Genomic DNA, 24,041 nt, shown 5'->3' on the forward strand with positions numbered 1-24,041 from the left:
AGAATAATTATCTGCAGCAAACACAAACCGTGGCACAACGTTATAATCCGCCCTGTTAATTCCCTCCAGGCAGATAACTCACCACAAAACAAGGAGCAGGTTTAATTATATTAGACACATGTTATAATCTCAACTACAGGCCAAGTTTTAGCCATTTTTTATTTTTTTTCGTAGTCTTACGATATATATCGGTAGCTATTTGTGGTGTGGTGGTTAGCACTGATGCCTCACAACAAGAAGGTTCTGGGTTCTAATCCATTTACTGACTGGTTCCTTTCTGTGTGTAGTTTGCATGTTCTCCCTGTGTCTGCGTGGGTTCTCTCCAGGTACTCCAGCTTCCTCCCACCGTCCAAAGACATGCTGGTTCATTGGTGATTCTAAATTGGCCGTAGGTGTGCGTGTCTCTCTGTGTTAGCCCTGAGATAGACTGGAGACCTGTCCAGGGTGGACCCCCCCTCTAGACCAATGACAGCTGGGATAGGCTCCAGCCCCCCGGGACCCTTGACAGGACAAGCGGTTACAGAAGATTAATGAATGAATGAATCAGCCTATTGCAGCCTATCCTCGCCAATTAAGAGTCGCTCATACATTGCCGATAGCTAAAATACGTAGCATACGTAAGGAGGATTCATTCCATGAACTATGTTTGTGCACTATTTTAGTTAAATGTTAATCTATTACACACTCTACTGTCGACTGTTTAAATATGTGTCAGTAAAAAGTCAGAAGGCAATAACTTCATGTAGCGCAAAATAGCAACAAGTACTTAGATGAGACTTTAGGGGTTAACTGAGGAGGTTCGGAGATACAAACATTTGTACGACTCGTCTTTAGCAAAATTTTGTCGAAAGTTTCAGTCGCCGTTGTTGAAAGTGAAACAGAAAGTATAAAAAAAAAAATGAACCCGACTGGCAAAAAAGACACACTGGTGTTTGTTGTGTTGTTACAGAGCGAGCCAGATTGACGAGGCACAATTATAAGTGGCTCGCACCAACGTAGGCTACGTACGTAGGTTACAGCACCATCATAGTTTGGATCAGATAGTAGTTTTAGCTCACCAACGTCTCGTCTCAGAAAGAATGAACGTTGACGAATATCTTTTGTCATTTTCGTCAATTTTCACCTAATTGTAGGACGGCTTCTTTATCTTTAGCTCTTTCGTGATATGTTATAAGTCTTCTGATCAGGGGAAAGTGTATTTAAGGTACTTGATTCCTTTCATTTTATGCTACTTTATACTTTCACTCGACTACATTTCTGGGAGTCTACTGTACGTCTTACTCCACCACCACAACTTTACAGAAAAATATAATACAAACACAGTAGCTCGAGTTCCAATCATCAACAAACGTGTTGTTCACTTCAACAGCAGTAACAGAAATAAAACACACACAATCTGTATTACAGTAGATTAATTCTTCTACCACCGGTGCTGCTGACGACGCATACTGAATGTGTTTACCACGATGCATCATGTAAAGGATTGAAGTCACTAATAGCTGCATTCATCTGGTTTCATTCTCAATTCGACTGCAGGCGACGGCAGCTTTTCACTCATAATGACGCCGGTTTGTTGACGATTCTCGGGAGTATAATGTAGCCGTGAGATATCCGCAGTTTACTTGTAATCACAACCGGGAGGCTGACATGAACGTTTTCCCGCGCCTTAATTGGATTTATGGCGCGGACAATATGATGCGGGAGTTAAATTGTATTATCCTTGTGATTATTTATAAAAAAAAAAAAAAAAAAAAAAAAAAAAAAAAAGGTGCAAACATGTGGCATATTAAGTGGAGACTGTGCGTATTAACGCTCCGTCAGGGGATGCTCTGTGCATCATGTTGTGTAACACCGTCTGGCAGGCAGAAGTGAAGAGGCTCAGAGCCGCGGCGCAGTCCCATGATTCTAAAATTATAATGTATCACAGGGCATCGTGGAGAAAAGTGCTTTGTAAGGGGGTAACAGCTGCAAGGTAAAGGTGGAAAGATTGTTTTTTTCTCACCCCCCTTTCTTCCCTGCTCATGTGTGAACAGCATTCACATCCAGCCATCTGCTTCGGGGACCGCCGCGTACGCGTCCGGATGTTTGGCGAGAGGATCCTCCTTAACGTTACAGACGAAGTTAGAAACTAATCTGATGTGGAGCTCTCCTTGATATCTTCATCGTATTCCACTTCTCTGCTTCATTAGCGGGGGACACGTGAGCCGCTCTCTCCCACTCCGCTGCACTTTCACACCGAACCATCTGCCGTAGACCTCGGTGCATGTGATTGTGCACCGTAGGCTGCTTTTAAAACTTCTGAGGATGATTGTATAATTCAATATGGAGGCGCAATTTACAAACTTAGTGATGGAAGTTGATGGACTCAGCTTCATTACAGACGCTGCTGCCCACACACACGGATAGGAGTCCTGGTTTCTGCTTTATAGTTTTTTAAGCAAAGAGTATAGTGTTGGATACTTTTTCTAACTTCCACCAATCAGCCACAACATTATGACCACCTTCCTAACATTGTGTAGGTCTCCAAAACAGTTGTGACTCATCAGAGAACAGACATGGGCCTTCTGAGGGTGTCCTGTTGTTAGTGGGGGGGCCTTTGAGGGGAGGGGCTTCTGTGGATCATCTCACAGATACTTGATCAGTTTAGGATCTAGTGAATTTGGAGGCCAGGTCAACACCTTGTGCTGTTCTTCATGTTTTTTTTTTTAGTTGTTCCTAAAGTGTTTTTGTGTGTGTGTCTGTGTCAGGCTGCATCCTGCTGGGGATGGCTGCTGCCATCAAGGAGTGTCATCGCTATGGGGTGGGGGTGCCTGGTCTGGTCTAGGTGGGTGCTACATGTCTAAGTAACATCCACACCAATGAATGCCAGGTCCAGAAGTTTCCCAGCAGAACACTGAACTGTCACAAGATGGTTTAAATGTTATTTACTTCTCCTGTCAGTGGTCATAATGTTGTGGCTGATTGGTGTATGTGCTGCAGCTTTACGACAAATCCTTTCCTCATATTTGTGACTAAATGTGTTACGTAAACTTGATGACATTTCATTTTTGCCCAGGATACTCGACAGACAGTCTGCCTCTTACGTCAAGATTGACTATGCGACTGTTATTTATTTCTCCTGTCAGTGGTCGTAATGTTGTGGCTGATCGGTGTACTGGTGCACTACTCAAACAATGAAATAATTGTTTCATACATTTAACGTGGTGCACCACCATAAAAGAGATCTAGCAGCGTAAACAGTGTACTACATTAAAGAGATGTGCAGAGCTAATTGGGTGTTTGTAGCTCATTGATATCAGTGCATGTAAACATGCTTAAAAATAGAAGGACATAATTACCTAAAGCTCAAGGTTAAAATATGTACTCTCATCTTAAAAACAGAAATCAGGACAAAGACGTAAAGATCTGAGCGCAGTGAGACGTGCACCGCTTTCACCCCAGCGCCGTGAACCGTTTGCGATCAGGAGGATAACGCCGCCGCCTTTTGGACTCCTTTTTTCTCACAGACGGATTCGCGGGTTAAGCGTTACGTCAGAGAGCGCCGCAGCCATCTCTCGGCGGCCCCGTCTCGTTAAGGTCTCAGATCTTTCCTCTGATCTGCTTCCCGTTCTTTGGAAACTTTTACGTGCGGATGGCGCGCTTTCCCCCCCCTCGCAGGATCATCAAAGAGAGGAGAGGGAGACGGTGGCCGCTCGTTCCTGCCAGGAGAATGTGATTCATTCATTTATATATTTATTTATTTATATATCTTTTCCAGGGAGCACATCTTCCTCTGCACATCACTTCATTAACGATTAGAGCAATAAAAGGTAAAAAATAAATAAATTAAAAAATGCACCTGAAGGTTTCAGTTTACACATCACAGGCCATTGAGCAGCTTTCCATTCATTTTATGAAACCTTGGTTTGACATGCGTATTTATAGCTGAAAGGAGTTAGTGTTGGTGAGGTGAGAGAAGAGCGAGGGTGAGGGGGTGGGGGGGGGGGGGAGCAGCTTAATGTGGTAATAAATATGTGAGGGTATCTGGAGACGTTTTACGCCGTTTCTTCTCCCTCCCAGTGGCCTGTAAAGAACCTACAACGCGGTTAATCATGTGGGACGCGGCGGCACATTATCACGTCCCGCCTCTCTGTCAATACCTCCGGGGTGCAATGCACGTCTAATATACGTCAACTTATGTGTGAGGTATCCGCCTTGGCGCGAGGAGACTGGGATGCTGGATGCGTTCACGCGCCGTCGTCGGGAGGATATTTTTGGGGAGGTACAGTAAGGAGGAGGGAGGAGGAGGAGGAGGAGGGTCATCTGGGGAATAGAACAGTATGAGATGCTGGTGAAGAAGAGAAAAAGAAGACTGGGAAAACTGACAATGAACATCAAAGTCTTACACCGCAAAGTTATTCGGGGGGGGGGGCTCTATGAATCAGTGCATATGACTCAACTCTTACAAAGCCAGGTACTGAGAATTCAGGCCCAAAAAAACCCCCCAAATCTCTGCTACAATCGTGTGAAAGGAGACGGTCTGTCCTAAGGCAAAGAAGTGGAACCATTATTACAGTATTTTGCATCATGATATATTACCCCCATCACTAGATGCTTCTGCAGAACCTCTGCTTTAATTAGCCAGCGTCCTCATCTCTATTCAAAGCGGGAGGGCCTTTATCATAGTGTCTATTACAGGCCTCCGTAATCTGCGTCTGGAATTGTCGCCTGCTGATAAGATAAAGTCATAACTTCTCATTTTACGAGTCAGTCTCCCTTTAAGGATTCATTACAAGCAGCGCTCTGAATGACAGCCACCAGAGATCTGCTGCACTAAAAGGTTGCAGCAGGAATAATCAACCCGTGCTGCCGCCGACGCCAGCCGCCAGACTGCCGGAGCTGCAGCGGGACTCAATCCGACTAAAAGGCCAGAGCCCCTCCATGGCACGAAATGGCTGCCGTGGCCGGGTTTGTCTAATGCCATCTGGCAGCTCCCACTTCCTTCAAAGGAACTGTCAGGCCTCAAAGGAAGGCTCTGATTAATACTCAGACAGAACAGCGAGACGCGCACACACACACATGGATGCAAACAGATGCACGGCAAACACATACACACACACAGGTGAGGGAGAAACAGGCACCTGAAACACTTTGAAACCTGCATGAAACACAAGCCACGCAGCTGCCAACAGGTGGGCCCTGGGCTGTTCCAGAAACCCTCCACCAGCATCAGCAGGTGTTAGCCTACTTCTGCACCGAGAGGAACCTCAGACAGAAACCAGCGCGACCCGAGGGTTTGAAACCGACACCTGATAATCAGGCGAATAGGAGCAAAAAGGAGTGAACAACAAGAGACCGGGATGCAATGCACGTCTAATATATGCCAACGTATGTGTGATGTATCTGCGTCAGCGCGAGGAGACTCGGATGTTGGATGCGTCTCTTGTCAGGAGGATATTTTTGAGAAGGTACAGTAAGGAGGAAAGAGGTGTGCTTATGTAGCTGAGTCAAATTGAGTTTAATTTTGGGTAAATGTGTAAAGCTCCCGTGCAGCTGCTGTTGTGTAGGTGGCGTTAATTAGCCACACACACCGTCGGCGCACACGCTGCGTCGTTAATTTACGTTTTACACGATGCAGCATTTGTTATTGGGAATTCGACAGCGAGCCTACTGCTCCTGCTTTGTTTAAGGTAGGTTTGTTTGTTTATGTGATTTCTTTGGTTTGTGCTGGTTTAAGATAATTCGCTTTTTAAATATAAATGTTTTTATGTAGCGCTTTTCTACCTACTGGTACTCAAAGCGCTGTATTGAACCGCTAACCCTCTGGTTCGTGGACAACCCGCTTTACTCACTGATCTACAGCCACCCTGCACTAAAGACTGCATTGATTTCATTTGGATTTGGTGGTGGTTAACACTGACGCCTCACAACAAGAAGGTTCTGGGTTCTAATCCATGGGCCGACTGGTTCCTTTCTGTGTGGAGTTTGCATGTTCTCCCTGTGTCTGCGTGGGTTCTCTCCAGGTTCTCCAGCTTCCTCCCACTGTCCAAAGACATGCTGGTTAGGTTCATTGATCTAAATTGGCTGTAGGTGTGAGTGTGAATGGTTGTCTGTCTCTCTGTGTTAGATCTGTGATAGACTGGAGACCTATCGCCCCAATGACAATGACCCTCCTGAGGATAATTAAGGGACAACGCAGCATTTATTATTGCATGGAATAAATCTGCAGATCCTGTTTCCTGGCGTCTGATTGACATTTAGAGCTGTTAGCCTGCATATATATATAAATAAAAACTTTCCTTGTGCATGATTGATAAGAATCTACATTTACAAAGAAACTAAATGCAAAGGTAAACAATCAAAACACATGGCATGCAGCTCCCCAGACAATCAGCAACACGTTGCGGCGTTGCAGAACGCAACAGCTGTGATTGGTTCAACATCCACATCCTGCAAGGGCCAGACGAGCACAGGGAGCTCTCCTTCCTTCTGCGTCCTGCACAACATCTACTCAGACGTCTTCTGTCTTTTCTGCATTGCAGCGATTCCTCCAACTCACAGGTGTCAAAACATACGGCCCAAGGGCCAAAAGCAGCCCGCCAGAGGGTCTGATCTGGCCCCGTGCGAAAATCACATACAAGACTGCAGTTTTTCACTGAAAATAACTGCTATTAACTGGTTTACTCAATCAATCCTGAGCAGCTGTAACGTCTAAAAAGTTGATTTCAATCCCTGTCAAGAAGAACTCGCAGTGATATTTGCGTTTGAGGGCTTAATCCAACACTGTTATCCAGAGCGACTTACAATGCCCAGCGACAGCACAATGAGCTTAAACTCCTTAAAGTCTGATGACAAGCAGCTGGTGGTAAGAAGTAAGGAATCTGAGCCGTCGCTCCTCCTGCAACTCTGCAACGTGAATTAAAAGCACTGACCACCGTCCCCCACCACAGCGGGGCCCACGTGAGGCGAACGTGGGCATAATTAGATGCAAATGTGTGTCACTGTACAACTGATGCAAGCGCCGAGTAACACGGAGGATGAACGCAAGAACGGAGCCTGGAGGGACAGAGCTGAGAAGAGACGGAGCCGGCTGGATGTTAGGGAAACAAACGGCCGTAATGCAGAGAGAGAGAGAGAGAGAGCGACCTCGTGGAAAAACATGATTAGATTTGTGTTTGCGTAAATCATGTGTCATGTCGTGTTTACAAAGTAACACGTGCGTCCGCGAATCGTTGGAGCTGCTGGAGTAAAGTTCTCGGTTTGACAGAAAGTTTGGTCGGTTTTAATGCCTCTACTTTTAAAACGCTCACGCTAAATTAAGATTAAGTGTCAGGTGTGTGTGAGATGATGAAGGTGTAAAAGCGTATCTCTGTGCAGTTTGCAGGAGCAGAACAACACTTTTTTTTTTCTTTTTGGATCGGGTTGAGTCGTGCAGCTGTGAATCGACTGCGAAATATCCAAACGTATTTTTTTTTTTTCCATGCCTACTCACTGTTCAGAGCCGTCAAAATCTACGGCAGAGCATTTCTAATTCAACTCGACATCTGCGATAGAAGGAGCTCGCTATGTAGCGTAGCTAATGTTTTTAAAAACGGACTGTGAAGCCTTTTGTGTCACGGCTACATTCGCAAACGACAAAAAAAAAGACGCTTTTTATTCAATGGTTTGAATTTCACTCATTGAAATGTGATAGGACGCCATCTCACAGAGTGTTGGGAATGTGATGCAACACCTCGGTGCACTTCTTGTACGCACAGTGCTGCTAATCCGGGACATTAGGAGGCTAACTAGGCATCTTGAGCTTGGATCACCTCCTGGTGACCAACCGTCGGCAATGAAGAGCACAAGGTGTTGACCTGGCCTCCAAATTCACTAGATCCCAAACTGATCAAGTATCTGTGGGATGATCCACAAAGGTCCCCCAACTAACAAAACTCTGTTGCCAGACACCACAGGACACCCTCAGAAGGCCCACGTCCATTCCCAACCACAAGGGAGACCTACACAATATTAGCAATGTGGTCATAATGTTGTGGCTGATCGGTGTGTACGGTATTTAAAAGTAAAGCCATGAATGTAAAACCTTTATCTAACTTCCGGGGAGACCGAGCTAATCCCACGAAAGCCATTTTTAGCAAACCTCGCTGATGCCCCCTCCCTTCCTCCCCCCCCCCCCCCCCTTCGTTTCCTGTAGGCCAAAATCCTCTTAACAAAGGTCCAGTGCTAATTCTGCTTAAAGGTCAGACCATTCGAGTGCAACAGTGGTTTTGTGGTGGAGAGAGGGGCGGAGTGGGTGCAGGTGAAAGGGGGATGTTGAGAGGCGTCCAGGTGAGGGCTGATGACGGCGCTCTCGGGGCGAGGTTACGGCCCGAAAGGCACTTCAGAGTGGAGAGCGCAAACCCAAAGTTCACAACATTAGCTTGCGTGCCCTCGGACGACTGTCGCACACAGAAACACACAACCTTTCCAGCCACTCATTCTACAAGGGGGGGGCGGTCCAAACCCTCCTGGAAACACACTAGGAAAATGCATTTGGTCGGTTTTTTTTCCGGGAGGTGGTGTCCAACACGAAACAACTGCGTCACACATTTAGTTACGATATGAGCAATCCAAAGATGCTTGCTTTCTAGCAATCTTGTGGTAGGTTCATACACCGATCAGCCACAACATTATGACCACTGACAGGAGAAGTAAATAACATGGACCAATTACCCAATTAGCTCTTCACATCTCTTTAATGTATTACACTGTTCACGCTGCTAGATTTTTCTTATTGTGGTGCACCACATTAAATGTACGAAACAGTTATATCATTGTTAGATAGGGTGGTAGACCATTACACCGATCAGCCACAACATTATGACCATCTTGTGACAATTCAGTGTTCTGCTGGGAAACTTCTGGACCTGGCATTCATTGTTGTGGATGTTACTCAGACATGTAGCACCCACCTAGACCAGACCAGGCACCCCCACCCCATAGCAATGACACTCCTTGATGGCAGCAGCCATCCCCAGCAGGATGCAGCCTGACACAGACACACACACACACACACACACACACACACACAAAAGGTGTTGACGTAGTATCTGTGGGATGATCCACAGAGGCCCCTCAACAACATTGTGTTCCCAGACACCACAGGACACCCTCGGAAGGCCCATGTCCATTCTCTGATGAGTCACCACAAGGGAGACCTACACAATATTAGGTCATAATGTTATGCCTGATCAGTGTAAGTGTGTTTTAAAAAACTGAGCTGATCTGAGCGTAGCTTAAAGTGTACACTTTATTTATTGTATGTATATGACTTACAGTATGAATCAAAGATTAGTAGTTTTATTTCACAGTTAGTATGTAGAGGGACAGTTTAAGTGCTTTTCCAAAATGTTGGGGTTGATTCCAATTCAGTTTGTCCAGACTTATTAAAACCAGAAGATTGCCGGTCATTTCCAATCCCTTCTTTTGAAGCTCGCAGTGCCTCCCGCCGTTCGTCAGATTGCTTTGCCGTCCCCTCTCCGCTCCTTTCAAAAAGAAACTATCGACTTTTCTAGTTTCCTCAGTTGACTAAGTGCAGCTTGAAAGGTGCCGCGCTGCACGTCGTGCCATAGGAACGGTTAATCACGGCTGCTGCACTTCGGTTAAAGTACCTTCAGGTGTATAGGATGAAACGGTGGACACATCTTCACGTTGCTTTAACGCGCTCTTCGTTTATACCTCGTTCAAACGTGACACCCGTTCTCTGGATCACTGAATTTAGATGGAACACATTTTAAAATCATGTCTGATGTGTAATAAAGGCAAAATCCAAAGGAAAAGAATATATATATATATTTATATATGCAGTTTATGTAATTTAAGGTTTTCTGTGGGCAGTTTGAAGGGGAAAAAAAAACATCACAGCAATTACGCCTGCTAGAGATAAAAGCATCTATTAGACTCTTCGTACCTGCCCGTCAGGAAATGGGTGTATTTTAAACGAGGATAAAAAGGACAAAAGGGGGAAAAAGACTGAATCTTATCAAAGATTTGAAGCTAATGTAGAGTCTTTGCGCTGGTAATTAAGGCATCATCTTTTTTGTTCAGCTGCAGGTATCTCTGAGACATCCATATGTATGAAACTAGATCATGGACGGGTAAATCAGGAGTGAAGCTGCACTTTTAGGTCGTTTAGATTATAATGGTCGAAGCAGGACACCTCGCAGCTGGACAAACTGATACAGAAGGCGTGGATATGTATGTGGTAGGGGGGCAGAGCTGGGGTCCCTGACATCGGTGGAAGATGGAAGGACTTTGAAAAAACTGTGGTCCGTCATGAACAATGCCCACCACCCTCTACAGGACACCATAGTCGGGCAGTGAAGCTTGTTCAGTGACAGGCTGCTGTTTCTGTCCTGCTCCATGGACAGGTTGAAGAGGTTGTTTGTCCTTCAGGTCATGCGACTCTACAACGCCTCCCTGTGAGGAAACAACTGGACTGTGGTCAATGCTTTTTTTTTTTTTAACAGAGTATTATATATATTTGATTATTTAACTTAAATACCTTTCATATCTGTCTTTGTCATGAAGTTACTGGATGCCGAATTTCCCTTGGGATAAATACATTATCTGTCTATCCATATATTTATCTATCTAGTTTCTGAGTTGAGTTTGCTGATCTAACGTTCTTAGACGAGGGCTACATGTTTCCTTGTATTGCTCTGATAAATGGCCGTAAAAAAAAAAGTTGCCAAATAGTGAGCTCCAAGCTAGCGAGCCTTCTTCTTCTTCTTGGCAACTTAAAGCTACCCCTCGGTCACATGATGGCGGAGGCTTGTTGGTGCGTCTGATATCTGGAGAACACATTCGATTTGATTCGAATCATTATAACAATCAAAAAATGCACAAATTTGGTTGGTCTCAGGGTTTGGAGGCTTCTATTTAATGTGATGGTACAACTTGAGAACCAATCCTCCACTAATATTTAGATTTGTTCGCCCACACAAACACAGCAAAGGGTTAAAAAGTTGCAGTCAAGACATGCAGCGCTATCATCTGTAGGAAAAATGTCACCGGCCAGAATTCTTCCTCTCAGCCCTTGTTTGGGAGTTCTTGCAGCTTTTTTTCAACACAACAATCTGGCAGAGCTTTTTTCCGGTGTGTGTGTGTGTGTGTGTGTGTGTGTGTGTGTGTGTGTGTGTGTGTCCAGCAGCTATTCTGTGATTGGTCAGAAACTTGAAGTGGGAGTGGTTAATGCAGAAAAGGAGAAAAATTCAGCGCAAATTGTAGAGCGTTTCCTCCTGTACGGCTGAAGCAGGCTCGACGTCGGACAGTACATTTTCGATATGGACATACTCTCATTATTTTCAGTTTGTTAGAGACAAAGATATGAGGAGCATAGTAGTCAAGTGCACTTTATGTGCGAAACCAAAAGCAAAATAGCATGAGTAATCCAATGAAACATTTAGAGCGGTGACATGCTAACATTGAGTTAGTGAAAAGAAATCAAACTGAGGACGAAAGCAGACACAAAGCAGTTAAAGATCTGTTATTAACTAAATTCTGGCTATGATTGTTCCTTGTATTGCATTACGAGCCATCACTGCGCCCATAGGCGTGTCTAGCCCGTTGTTAGGGGCACCCCTATAGGGGTTAGTTTAGGGGTAAGTGCGTCACTCATGCTTAGCGTGAGTGACGCATGCTGCAGTGGGAGGGGCTTTCCTGAAGCTCTGCATTCTTGTGAAGCATAAATTACTTGGCCAAAACAAAACTTTGTTCTTGTTCTCGTAGCCCTAGGAGCGAGAACAAATGTCTCACTTCTCGCGGAGTATCTAACAAGCTTAATTAAAGCTCAGAAACTTCAAAAACTTAATTCTGATACGAGTCTAGACGAGCAAAACCTGTCTAACATACAAAGATACACATCCAGTATTTCCACAATTCTACCACGTTGACCAAAAGCTTGAATGGCACCTTCACAGCAGCAAAAATAAATCAAACCACGGAATGTGCGGATGTGGAGGCGGATGTGGAGGCGGCAGCCGAAAGCCAATATTTGCCGCGGGAGCAGCTCGGGCCTTGGACTTACCTCTCGTCGCCGTGACGCCCAGCAGCTCTGTTTGATCTTCCAAACCACGGCAGCCACGAGGAGCAGGGACAGGAAGCAGCTGTGGACAGAGCAGGAGAGGAGGTGAGTTTTAAAGAGAGAGAGAGGGACTGATGGAGCACAGAGATCACAGCGAAGGAGAGCGTCACTTCCTGGCATGATAATTTAAATATTCACGCATGTCCTGGTCTGCAGAGTGTCCAAACTGGACCGTGATATGAGTTTCCAAAGTGTGCAAATGAGATTTTTCTATAAAAGTAACTGCTATTCCTAATTTGTCCACTAGGGGGTTGCACTGTTGCAGAACTAAGAAGACTGTATATAAATATGGACTACGCGTGCCCACTTCCTTGCATTGACCCAAACTGACGCTATTTTACCCGGGCATATGGGCGCCGCCATCTCGCGAGTTTGGAGCCAAAGTCTGATCAGTACGCTCCGAGAGTGGATCCACGCGGAGCGATATTTATGCCCCGCCCACACTTCCTTTTTTGTTTAATACTACGCTCTCCTCTACCTCCACCAGTTACTAAACTAAAACGAAACTTATCCAGAAAACTGACACTTGAACATTCATTGAAAATGACAGAGACCATCCTTGATAAAACTTTATTTGACGTGTATTTAAGTGTTTTATTTTGACCCAAGTCCCATCCACTAACATAGAAGGGGTGGAGCTTATATGACCTATACTGCATCCAGTCACCAGGGGGAGCTCTACTTGTTTTGGCTTCACTTTTGAGGAGCAGTTCCAGCGTCCATCTTTATTCAGTCTATGGTCTGGGCCCCTTGAGATGAAATTAGGCTGTATATGGCCCTTGAACTAAATTAATTTAACATCCCTGGTATAGAGCAAGACATTCACAAAAACAAAACGGTCTCCACGGATGAAATAAACTGCATCAAAATCGTTTCTAGTGATCGTCAGGTAAGCACACTTTTAGAAATCTGCTGTGGGCCAATTAAAAATGTGGGAGGTAGCTGGCCCGTGGACCATAGCTTGGGTACCCCTGCTCTAGATAATTATCGCTCCAATGTGTTGTACAAAGAGCTTTACAAGATTCAAACCCCCCACCTCGTAGTTGGGTTTGGGACCAAAACTAAAAATACCTTCACAGTTACAGTATATGAAATAACTGAGGACGGCGGCACTGGTTCACAGGACACGAGGTGTAAGTGTTAAACGTCTGACAGAGAAGGCAGCTGTCGAGAGAGGCGGAGCTACGCGAAAAAAATAAATCATGGCCGCCGAGACTTTCTGTTAGACGCATGAGACACAGCTGTGATGCTATTTTTACTGCTGCGCAAATTATTTTATGTCACTTAGTCTTTATTTCCTGCTGTGCATTGTGACATAAGTTTTGTTCCATCACCTGGATATGATTCTTAAGTTCTTCCGAAGAAGTTTTTACTGCATCTTTTTCTTGCTTCATGTCGTTTGTTTTCCACATTTGTGCAAAGGAAATTAAAAAACAAATCAAAGCGCTCCACCTCAGGAGACATGGCTTCCTCTGGCTGCTCGCCCACGTTTATTTAGACGAGACAGACGTGAACTTCAGCCCTAATCTGTCACGGCTCTTGCTGATCTTTTCTGTCAGCTCTCCTGGAGTTTTTCTGGCCCGGGCTTTCCCCTGTTCCTGCACACACTGGGGTTTGCAACTGAGGCCGACGAGCGAAACATCAGCAAAATGCCTAAACGCGAGTGATCCGAACACTGACTGCTTCTGGAACAAACATCGACTATAAACAGAGACTTTTCATGTGTGAAAGCTCTGAATGAATGAGTTTGTTTTCGTGCGCACACACGGTTTAAAGTGAGAGTGAAGCAGTCTATAAGCCTAGAAGGAAAAGAACAACACATACACCAATCAGCCACATCATTATGACCACTGACAGGAGAAGTAAACAACATTGACCATCTTGTGACAATTCAGAGTTCTGCTGGGAAACTTTTGGACCTGGCATTCATTGGTGTGGATGTTACTTAGACATGTAGCACCCACCTAGACCAGACCAGACACCCCCCCCACCCCATAGCTATGACCCTACTTGATGGCAGAACTCAAAACAAACATGAAGAACAGCACAAGGTGTTGACCTGGCCTCCAAATCCACTAGATCTCAAACTGATCAAGTATCTGTGGGATGATCCACAGAGGCCCCTCCTCTCAAAGGCCCCCCCACTAACCACAGGACACCCTCAGAAGGCCCATGTCCATGCTCTGATGAGTCACCACAAAGGGAGACCTGCACAATATTAGGAAATGGTCATAATGTTATGCCTGATCTGTGTATTTTTCATGTACTGTTGTAGCTAGAAACTATTTCAGTTTCAGTACTTTTACTTGAAAAGTTCATAGTTCATGTTCTACTAATAGTTGCCATTCTGTCCTCCAGGTCTCTGGATGCTGGGACATTCTGTCTTTGATTTATTTGTACATTTAGTGGCTCAGAACTACTGGTTTACGTCTTCAGACAAGTGGACCGTCCAGTAACATCTCCAAGTTTTCAATCTAACTGCCGTTTCTTGTCTCAATACAGGCTGCGATGCGTTCAGATCTTTATTCATCGCTTATGGCCACCATGTGTGACTCTTCAAAGCATCATCCATTCAAAAAAAAATATTTCTCTTATCTCTCCAGGCTGAAGAGGACTCTTAAAGAGATCCATCCGTTCAGCTATCTTATTGATCTGGCTTCCTCGCATCAAAGGCCTTGGGAGGGAAAAGGACAGCAAATTAAAAAAAAAAAAAAAAACAATAATAAAAAGGACGGAAAGACAATGGACATTAATGGTGAAAGATGGAGCGATAAAGACAAATAAAACGTAAGGAAGTGTAAGCTGAAGTCAGCAGTGGACTACAACGGAACAAATGGAGGAGAGAGAACCAGCGGACAAATGGTGACTTGTACAGAAATGGACACAAACCCAAAGCGAAGACGACCCGAATGGAAGCAGCCAGAGCAGTGAGCTTCATCTGATCCTCAGCCTCCACGAGGGAAACTGAACAAGGTTAGTGAGGCTTCAGGTCTCAGCTCCATCACACCTAGAGCTCCTGCTTTCACAGGGAACAGAAATGAGCATCTGCCAGCAGATGCTGCCTTTACAGAATCAACTGAGGAAAATCACAACTCGCCTTTTCGTTTGAAGCACACTCACTTCATTAAATGAAAACACAATGTGCACATTTTGGAGGTGTTATTTCAGTGAAAACGGCAATAGTTAAAGGACGGATGGTGATTTAAAGCAGTGGACACATGGAAAACATCACACAGCCCACAATGTCATGTCAAACCTCAACCCATCAGAGCTGGTTAATAAACTGATGCTCCAAGATACAAATAGCTTATAGGTGCTGACCAACACCAAGATCTCTGCACAGAAGACGCTTCACAAATATCCACCACCACCCCGTCCAAAGTGCCCCAGTCTGCTCCGATTGGTCAGCGCCATTGGCCTGAGCAGACCCCGCCCATGATGCGTATTTAAGCTGAGAACGAGAACCGGCGGTGCAGCTGCAGGGGGAGGAGAAACTACACCATGCGTTACACTGGACAAAAAATTAGTACACGCCCACAAGTGCAGGATGAGTCATCAAGAATTCAGCGTATTGTAGTCCAGGCTCCGGATCTCGATCCCTTGGTAGCCTAAGAGGCACATAAGTTTGTGGGACAAGCTCAGGACCTCTTGCCCCTGGTGCCCTAAGCGCTCCTGAACTTTCAGCTGGACCTGGTTGTCCCACACTGAAGCTATCCCTGCCAAGCTGCAACCCAAAGAAGCTTCACGACCTTATTACCCCAAGGTAGCCCAGGCTTGGAGTCTCGAACTCCTGATAGCCCAAGTGCCACAACACTTTGTGGGATGAATTTGCCAAGTTCTAAAACTACACAAAAGACGTTGACTGTCGGTTTTTCAATAAAAATAACTGCCATTCCAAATATTTCCACTAGGGGTCACACTGTTTTAGTAAGAGCTGTTGACATAACACGACACTGAGACCCAGAACTAAACAGCAGATGGCAGCAATGCGCCAAAATCACACATACTTTTCTCAAGAAATTTCAAGTTTTTGCACATTTCAGGTTCTTTGCACAACAACGAAGGGGAAGGATTTGGTTTAGTCATCATTATCCACAGATAACCCTTTAGATCAAATTGGGCCGTATGTGACCCCTGAACTAAAAATGAGCTTGACACCCCAGCACAGACGTTCGCGTTACTGCAAAAAAATGACTGCTAGTAATGATCATCAGGTAAATCTCTGAAGAGAAGACTGTTCTCTCTTTTTCTCGAGTGTGAAATTAACTTTGTCACCTGCCATTTCCACTGCGCAGTGTTAATATATTGCCGTGTTAGCATGTTGGTATCATCTCTAGGGTTCTCTGCATGACAAGTGTGAATGTTTCCTGCATGACATACTGTCGATGAGTTACTTTAAAATAAACTGGCAAAAAAAAAAAAAAAAAAAGGAGTATATGTGCAAACATTTACTGTCCACTGGGGTTAGAAATGATGCACTCCGTTTCAGTTTCAGGCTGGAGTGTGGAAACAGGAGCCAAGGAGGTGTATTATAGCCATGGGCTGCTGAGGCCAGGAGAGGTGAGCTCTGACGTGTCACCGGCTAACCTGACAGCAAGACAACAGCCACAGGGCAAACACCAACACGCCTGTTCTGTTGTCTACAGCGGGCTGAATACTAATCCTCACAACCTGCCTGCCTGCCTGCCTACCTGCCTGCCCCCTCACCGGCCAAGCAGCATTTCGTTTCCACGGCGGCCGACAAGTTTTGTCTACTCAACCGCACGCTAACCAGTCGTTGCTGAGAGGTCTTTAGTCTGCCCTGCACTTGTCGCCTGCAAAAAAAACACTGCATTACGGGTGAAGGGACCCTTCAAAGAAAGTCTAACCTGCCTGAAATAGAATAAGAGCCGAACATGTCGAGGAATACAAATTTCGGTGTAATCTGTGCGGCTTTGTATTGTTTGTTTTCTCGCTGCTCTCACAGTGGGAGCCGAGGAAACGACTCGGTTCTGTCTTTTACATTTGGTAAAGGAGAGAGGGGGGGAGAGCAGCATAACATCTGTTCTTACAGGAAGAGTATTTTATATATATTTCTTTTTTTACACAGCCTTGTTGACCTCCCCCAATGCCAGATTATAGACGTTAATTAGTTGCAGCTAATTAAATATCATCACCAACAGTTTAATGATTGTTCAGACAAACAGGCTACAGCCGACTGAACCTGCAGCATTTATCAAAACGAGAAGTTTGATAAAAAAAAAAAAAGGGGGGGGGGGGGGGGGCGGCTCATCATTTTGTGCATCTTTTATCATTAGACCACTGGTGCAGCTGCGTGCACTGATATTTACTGATATTTTTGCGGCGGTGGTAAAGATTCAGGGATAAAAAGAAAAGCTGGGGTGAGACGGTGGAGAAAGAGGAGCGGACTCAGGTGAGCAGATCTGACCAAAAGGAATAAACTGAAGAAGTAAGGAGCGGCACAGTGGTGTGGTGGTTAGCACTGACGCCTTACAGCAAGAAGGTTCTGCATTCTAATCCATCCAACCGACTCGGGCCTTTCTGTGTGGAGTTTGCATGTTCTCCCTGTGTCTGCGTGGGTTCTCTCCAGGTTCTCCAGCTTCCTCCCACCGTCCAAAGACATGCTGGTTAGGTTCATTGGTGATTCTAAATTGGCCGTAGGTGGACCGGCAACCTGTCCAGGGTGTACCCCACCTCTTGTCCAATGACAATAGGCGGTTCAGGGTTCTGCGTTAAGATGACGCAATAATACATACACCTCAGCTTTAGTATTTCCAGCTGCTTTTACATCTCCGCAATTTTCGAATTGATTGTTTTGGATCAATAAAGGAGGTTTGGAAATACAGACAAGTGTCAGTCTCCATTTTTGAAAGTAGAAACAAAACAGCGCCGACTCGTGTTTGGGTGGCGTTGTTACAGAGCGAGACAGACTGACGAGTGCACAAGTAGAAATGTCTCACACCGTCGTAGGCTACATGCATAGGTCCTTGCGTTTAGGTCTTGCAGTGCTATATAAGCACCTATAGGCTCCAGCTCCCCCCCCCCCCCCCGTGAAACCTCCAGAGGACAAGCAGTTACAGAAAATGAATGAACGAATGAATAATAAGACTTCTCTACAAGTCATATTGTATTTAGAAAATCCTGCTCTGGTGCATGAAAACAGCAATGACATTTTATTTTTTTCCCCGCAAGGTTTTGCTTGCCGAAACTTGTTCCTTACTGAAAAAGTAAACATGGTCTTCAAAGTGCATGTGCAGGGTATGGAGGAAGGAGTGGACATGAGGCTGATCAGATGGGAAAGAAAAGACATTTCTTTCTTTCCTCTCGGGAGTCCTGGCTCCCTCCTCCCAAATTCATTCCAGGTGAGGAGGAGGAAGAGGAGGAGGAGGAGGAGGAGGACTCCAAGTCAAACCAAGTGATCTGACTCATTTATTATTAATCGGGCGCAGAGCGGCTTTCAGCTCCTCGTGGACCTATCGGGAGGAAGGTTTAGCCGTGAGGCGCTCTCTCTCTCTATATATCTGCTCCATCTTCTACTTGTATCTCTCTCTTTGGCTTCTCGCTGATGACCCGACAATGAGGTCAGACACAAAGAGAGTGCTCAAGAATGCAAGAGGGGAAAGAGAGAGAGAGAGAGAGAGAGAGAGAATAAAGAAGATGGAGAGAGGGTTGAGGAATTAGGAGAACGAGGCAGCCAGAAAGAGAGGAGATGAAGAGAAGGTTAAAAATGTGGAGGGAATAGAGACAGTAGGGGGGAAGGAAGTGAGCAAGGAAGGAAGAGCAAAGAGAGGCAGGATGGGAAAAAAAAAATAAGACATAGTAAAGCAGAGAGGTAAACAGACAGGCACTTCTGAAGCAGCAAATATTAAAGATAAAGATGGAGAGAGGAGGAGGAGGAGGAGGAGGAAGAGGAAGAGACTCGTAGGGAGAAAAGAAACAAACAGAGGAGAGAGCGGGGATTGTGGCACGGCACCGGCAGCGTCGCCCGCTGAGCGCCTGGGGAGGCCCCCAAGGACCGACAGGAAGGGCTTGAATGTGTGCTCGGCGTCTCTCTCTCTCTCGTCCTCATGAGAGAGAGTCTGCTGTCAGTTTGCACCACGAGGAGGAGCAAACCGAGGGCAAACACTGCAGAGTGTGTGCAAGTGTTTGAAAGAAGCAGCTGGGTTTACAGAATATTTACAATTACACAAATATGTGATTTTACAAGTCTTTATGGAAGCAGGAGGAGGGCTGCAAATAACCGGCAACTGGCTGCAGTTTGGGAACCGTGAGAATAAAGGAACAGCTGATGTCAGGATGTTGAGAACGGCTCCAACAAAGACTGAAACGAGTTTGGACGATGTTTCTTCAACCTGACTGAAATCATTCTTATCGGAGATTGCAACTTAATTGTTAAAATGGAGACTAAACTGTATGCCCCAAAAACATCTAGTACAGTAGAATACGCCAGTCAGCCACAACATTAAAACCACTGACAGGAGAAGTGAATAACATTTAAACCATCTTGTGATAATTCAATGTCCTGCTGGGAAACTTTTGGACCTGGCATTCATTGGTGTGGATGTTACTTAGACATGTAGCACCCACCCAGACCAGACCAGGCACCCCCACCCCATAGCAATGACACTCCTTGATGGCAGCAGCCATCCCCAGCAGGATGCAGCCTGACACAGACACACACACAAAAACACTTTAGGAACAACTAAAAAAAAAACATGAAGAACAGCACAAGGTGTTGACCTGGCCTCCACATTCACTAGATCCCAAACTGATGAAGTATCTGTGGGATGATCCACAGAGGCCCCTCCCCTCAAAGGCCCTCCCACTAACAACAGGACACCCTCAGAAGGCCCATGTCCATTCCCTGATGAGTCCCAACTGTTTTGGAGACCTACACAATGTTAGGAAGATGGTCATAATGTTGTGGCTGATCGGTGTATATACAAGCTTCTTCAGTTCTAAAGAACCGGTGTGAAGACACATGTCCAGGAGGCTTCCTTTTACATATTTGTGGACGTGGTTCTGCCTGATGTGGTTCAGAAAATTTTACCAAGACTGAAATCCCAAAACTCATCTCTGACTCACGATATGTTGCTGCTCTGTTGCTATATAAGGACAGATATATATGTATGTATGGAGAGAGAGAGTCTGTTTTACAGCTCAGCATTTTCCAAACTTTGAATAACATTTCCCTGACAGCTGGATGGAGTCACAGTTATGTTTTATGTTTTCGGGCTGCAGAGTCTTCCGCGCTGCATCCTCACCGTCAATCATCCATCACCTGTCCCGCCGCTGCTGCCGCTGACAATCATCCACGACGGCATCTGTGTAAAAACACAAACGTGGGGGGTGCCCGGTCTGGTCTGGCGGCGTACAGAGCGCGCCACCGCCTGGGTCAATGTCATTTTCCTTTCAGCCGACGGCAGTGATTGATCTCTTTCTCAATTTGACGACGGGAAAAGCGTTTTGCTCCATAATCAAGCCGAGGGAGAATAAATGCCACGGGGAAATAATAGACAATGATCTGTCGTTTAGTTAATGGGTTATAGCTTAAACCGACATTTGGAATTGATCGTATTGAGCCGACACACCCAGGCAGCAGCCAGGAGATTTAAAGTTGCAGCAGAGAAACAGGAGACTCAGTAGGTGTGTTGTGTTTGTTTGAAGGACAATCGTACGGCTCAGAGGGCGCACAGCACCACTGAGCGGCCAGCTGAGCTCCGAGAGCATGCATGTGTGTGTGTGTGCATTTTAAAGAACTTCTGCACTCGTGCCTAAACCTTCAGATGAGATGATTCTCCCCAACGACAGAATCCTTTTCATGCCTTTGTTTCTATACGTCTCCATGAAGGCTGCGTTACAAAAGAAGAATATTATAAAATACGACCGGCGCTCAAAGGATAATAAATCAACACGCTATTATGTGTAAATGCGCGGCTGAAACCCTCGACAGCAAAAGAAAAACAGCAAAGTGTGTCGCTGTGTGTGCATGTAGTGAACAAACACGCAAATAACAAATAACCCTGGAACAGCGCCTCGCAGTGAGGTAGCTGAAAGAGACGCATTGTTTTTGAAGAGACACGCTGGTGCAGTGTCCACATTTATATATTCTTTTTTTTTTCTTCTTCTTCTTTTTTCATTTGTGCAGCACAATAAGAGAAAAACACTTTTATTGTGTTAGAGTGGAAGCAGAAGACTGCCAGGCAGATATCTAAAAACTACATAAAACCAAAACTAGGGCAAAGGGAGGGAAAGGGCTTTTATGATTTGAGTGAACAAGCCGTAGACTGTATTAAGATGGACGGCGGAACAGCTACTTTAAAGGTGAAGCCAAAGCAAGTAGAGCTCCCCCTGGTGGCTGGCTGCAGTATAGGTCATATAAGCTCCACCCCCTCCATGTTAGTGGATGGTTTCTGTCATTTTAGGTAGTTATTAATATAATACTCATGCATGTTGAAGTGTTGAATATTTTGGATATGTTTCGTTTTAGTTATTTGACGCTATAGAAACAGAATGTGACATAATGGTGACTACCAGTTGGCCATGCCAAAAAAGTGGTCCGGAAAGTCGTCCTGTGGGACCGTGAGGGTTGTAAATAAATAAATAAATAAATATGTACAGTCTATGATCCAACACTTCTTTGTAACTGGTGGAGGCAGAGCAGAGTGTAGTATTAATTAAACGAAAACGCGAGTGAGGCTGGAGGAAGTATGGGCGGGGCATTGATATCATGGGTCCTCGTGGATCCATTCTCGGACCGTATTGATCAGACTCTGAGTACAAACTTGCAAGATGGCGCCGCTCATATACCTGGAAAAATAGCGTCAGTTCGGCCCAATGCAAGGATGTGGAGACGCTTGTCCATATTTATATACAGTCTATGGTGCAGACATCCCAGCATCATGATCGACCCGCGGCAAATCCAAGGAATTCAGAGGCAGCGAGGCTCTAAAGCACCGTCTATGGTTTGGACTTACAGAGCCACAAGTTAAAAATTAAAAACGTGAAACAAAAAGTTTCGAAGTCACGAAAGGAAGCATCCCTGAGGTGAGAGGCTGCCGGAAGTGGAGTCCATATTTATATACAGTCTATGGAACAGACCCTTTAAAGTAAAATAAAACAAAATCGTGTGCTGCCAATTTGCTCTGAGTGAAAACATGAAAACAAATTTGAGCAGAAAACCAGCATAAAAGAATGGCCGGCAACAAAGGTCCGACCATGACGTTGTCGGTGTCCCAATCAGAAACGTGCCCTTGAACTCACCGCAAACACCACAGTCAACGGTGTGGCTGGCACATACGTTCTGCACCTGTGTGCTTTCACAATCAGGAAATGATTCTTCATGCCAGCAGGTGATATTAGTCTGTATTTGTTATTCACAAGGGGAAACGGGAAGAGCTCCTCAATCATACTGATCATCTGGTCTACAGTTTATCCACTCTAGAGGATCATGTTGTGAAAACATTTGTGCATTTGGATGTTCTTTCAGCGTTGTCGCTTTTACTTTTGTCTCATCCATTTTTCTTCCCGCGCACTGCTTCAGTGCAATCGGAGCGACCTCCTGTCGATTCAACATCCTGACCTGGCTGAAAAGCTGCCAGCAGAGGTGCAACGAGTAGGAGGACGGTTCAGGACACAACACGAAAACTACAGCCCAATGACAGCAAACAGCCAGACCGTCAGCTCCGTGCGCCACTGCCTTTGCCTTTTATTTTCCAACCATCGATTCAGGCCAGAGTACAGCTTTAAACAACAACATAATACTTCAGCAGCTGATTTTAGAGGCCCAGATGGGCGGATAGAAGGAAGCTGAAGTTGACAGTGGGAACTGGTGCCACACATACACCGATCAGGCATAACATTATGACCAAATATTGTGTAGGTCTCCCTTGTTGCCGCCAAAACAGTTGTGACTCATCAGAGAAAGGACATGGACCTTCTGAGGGTGTCCTGTGTCCGAGTCTTTTATGTGCAACTAAGCTACTATGACCACCATTTCCCTTGTGGATCAATAAAGTCTGTCTATGTCCAAGTCTAATCCGAAGGCCATCACCTACATGCTGGTGGTGGCACTCAGGATGTCATCGTGATCAGGAACCAGTTCTAGTAGATTCTGATGAAGGTACTTGGACACTTGAACTGGAAAGCAAAGAAAACCTTGAGGCAGCACGTTTCAGATGTTGAGGGGAAAACAGCCCCACGTTAGAGCTCAGCTTCGCTCTGAGTTGCGTCTCAGTCACATCAGAGTCTTGGTGGCAGCAGGATGATTCATCCACACCAACCAACAAATCCCAGCCGCCCACACACCAACGCAGACTTGGCCCAGGGTGGGCAGCCTGCTGGTACCCCGTCTTTTAATGCCTCAGCCCCGGCCAAATTTAACGTCCCCCCTCTGCTTAAACCGCTTTTAAAAAACACAGCCGTGGTAACAAGCCGCCGCAAAGTGCAAAGCGAATTACGATTTTGAAATGCGTTTCAGGTTTTAATAATTATTCCGAGCATAACATTTTATTTCAGGGGGGTTCATATGAGCTCTTTGTGGGTCTTTTGTCTTCTCTGGCGAACAATTATGTCGTCAATGATTTGAAAAGATTTGAAAAGATGGGAATTGTTATGGTGGATTGTGCTTTTAAAGGATAATGCTGCCTCCTTTGTGTTCTTGTCAACAAATTTAGAAGAAAATACCAAAACCAACAATATGCTGTTTGTCTGTTACTACTTTACGGAAAATTACTCAAACAGGAGTAAGTGACAAATTTAGCGCTATAGTGAGTATTTCCAGCAGCAGGGTGATGTGTGTGTGTGTGTTAATAATAGGTTTCTGACATGAATGGATGTCAGTGGCACAGAGGATTAAGATATCAGGCTTAGGGTACGCTGACAACACCTGGCAGAAGAATCTGTTCTCTGCTGGTTTTAGGATTCTGAAAGGGATACG

At 45.3% G+C, this 24,041-nt stretch overlaps 1 protein-coding gene across 3 annotated transcripts in view; it reads right to left on the bottom strand.

Annotated features, from left to right (window-relative positions):
• The window catches only part of atrn (attractin), a 138,183-nt gene that overhangs the window by 34,640 nt on the left and 79,502 nt on the right, over nt 1–24,041 (bottom strand). For 2 of the 3 annotated variants that reach the window (XM_084568796.1, XM_084568795.1), the window contains exon 26: nt 12,047–12,125. In XM_084568796.1, coding sequence (XP_084424922.1) covers nt 12,047–12,125 — 79 coding nt within the window. Of the gene's footprint in view, nt 1–9,036; nt 10,438–12,046; nt 12,126–24,041 lie in introns of those variants that run through there. The other variant, XM_084568797.1, reaches the window with a different exon arrangement.

This window comes from Chelon labrosus, assembly GCF_963514085.1.
Source record: "Chelon labrosus genome assembly, chromosome: 20".
Lineage (NCBI taxonomy): Eukaryota > Metazoa > Chordata > Actinopteri > Mugiliformes > Mugilidae > Chelon > Chelon labrosus.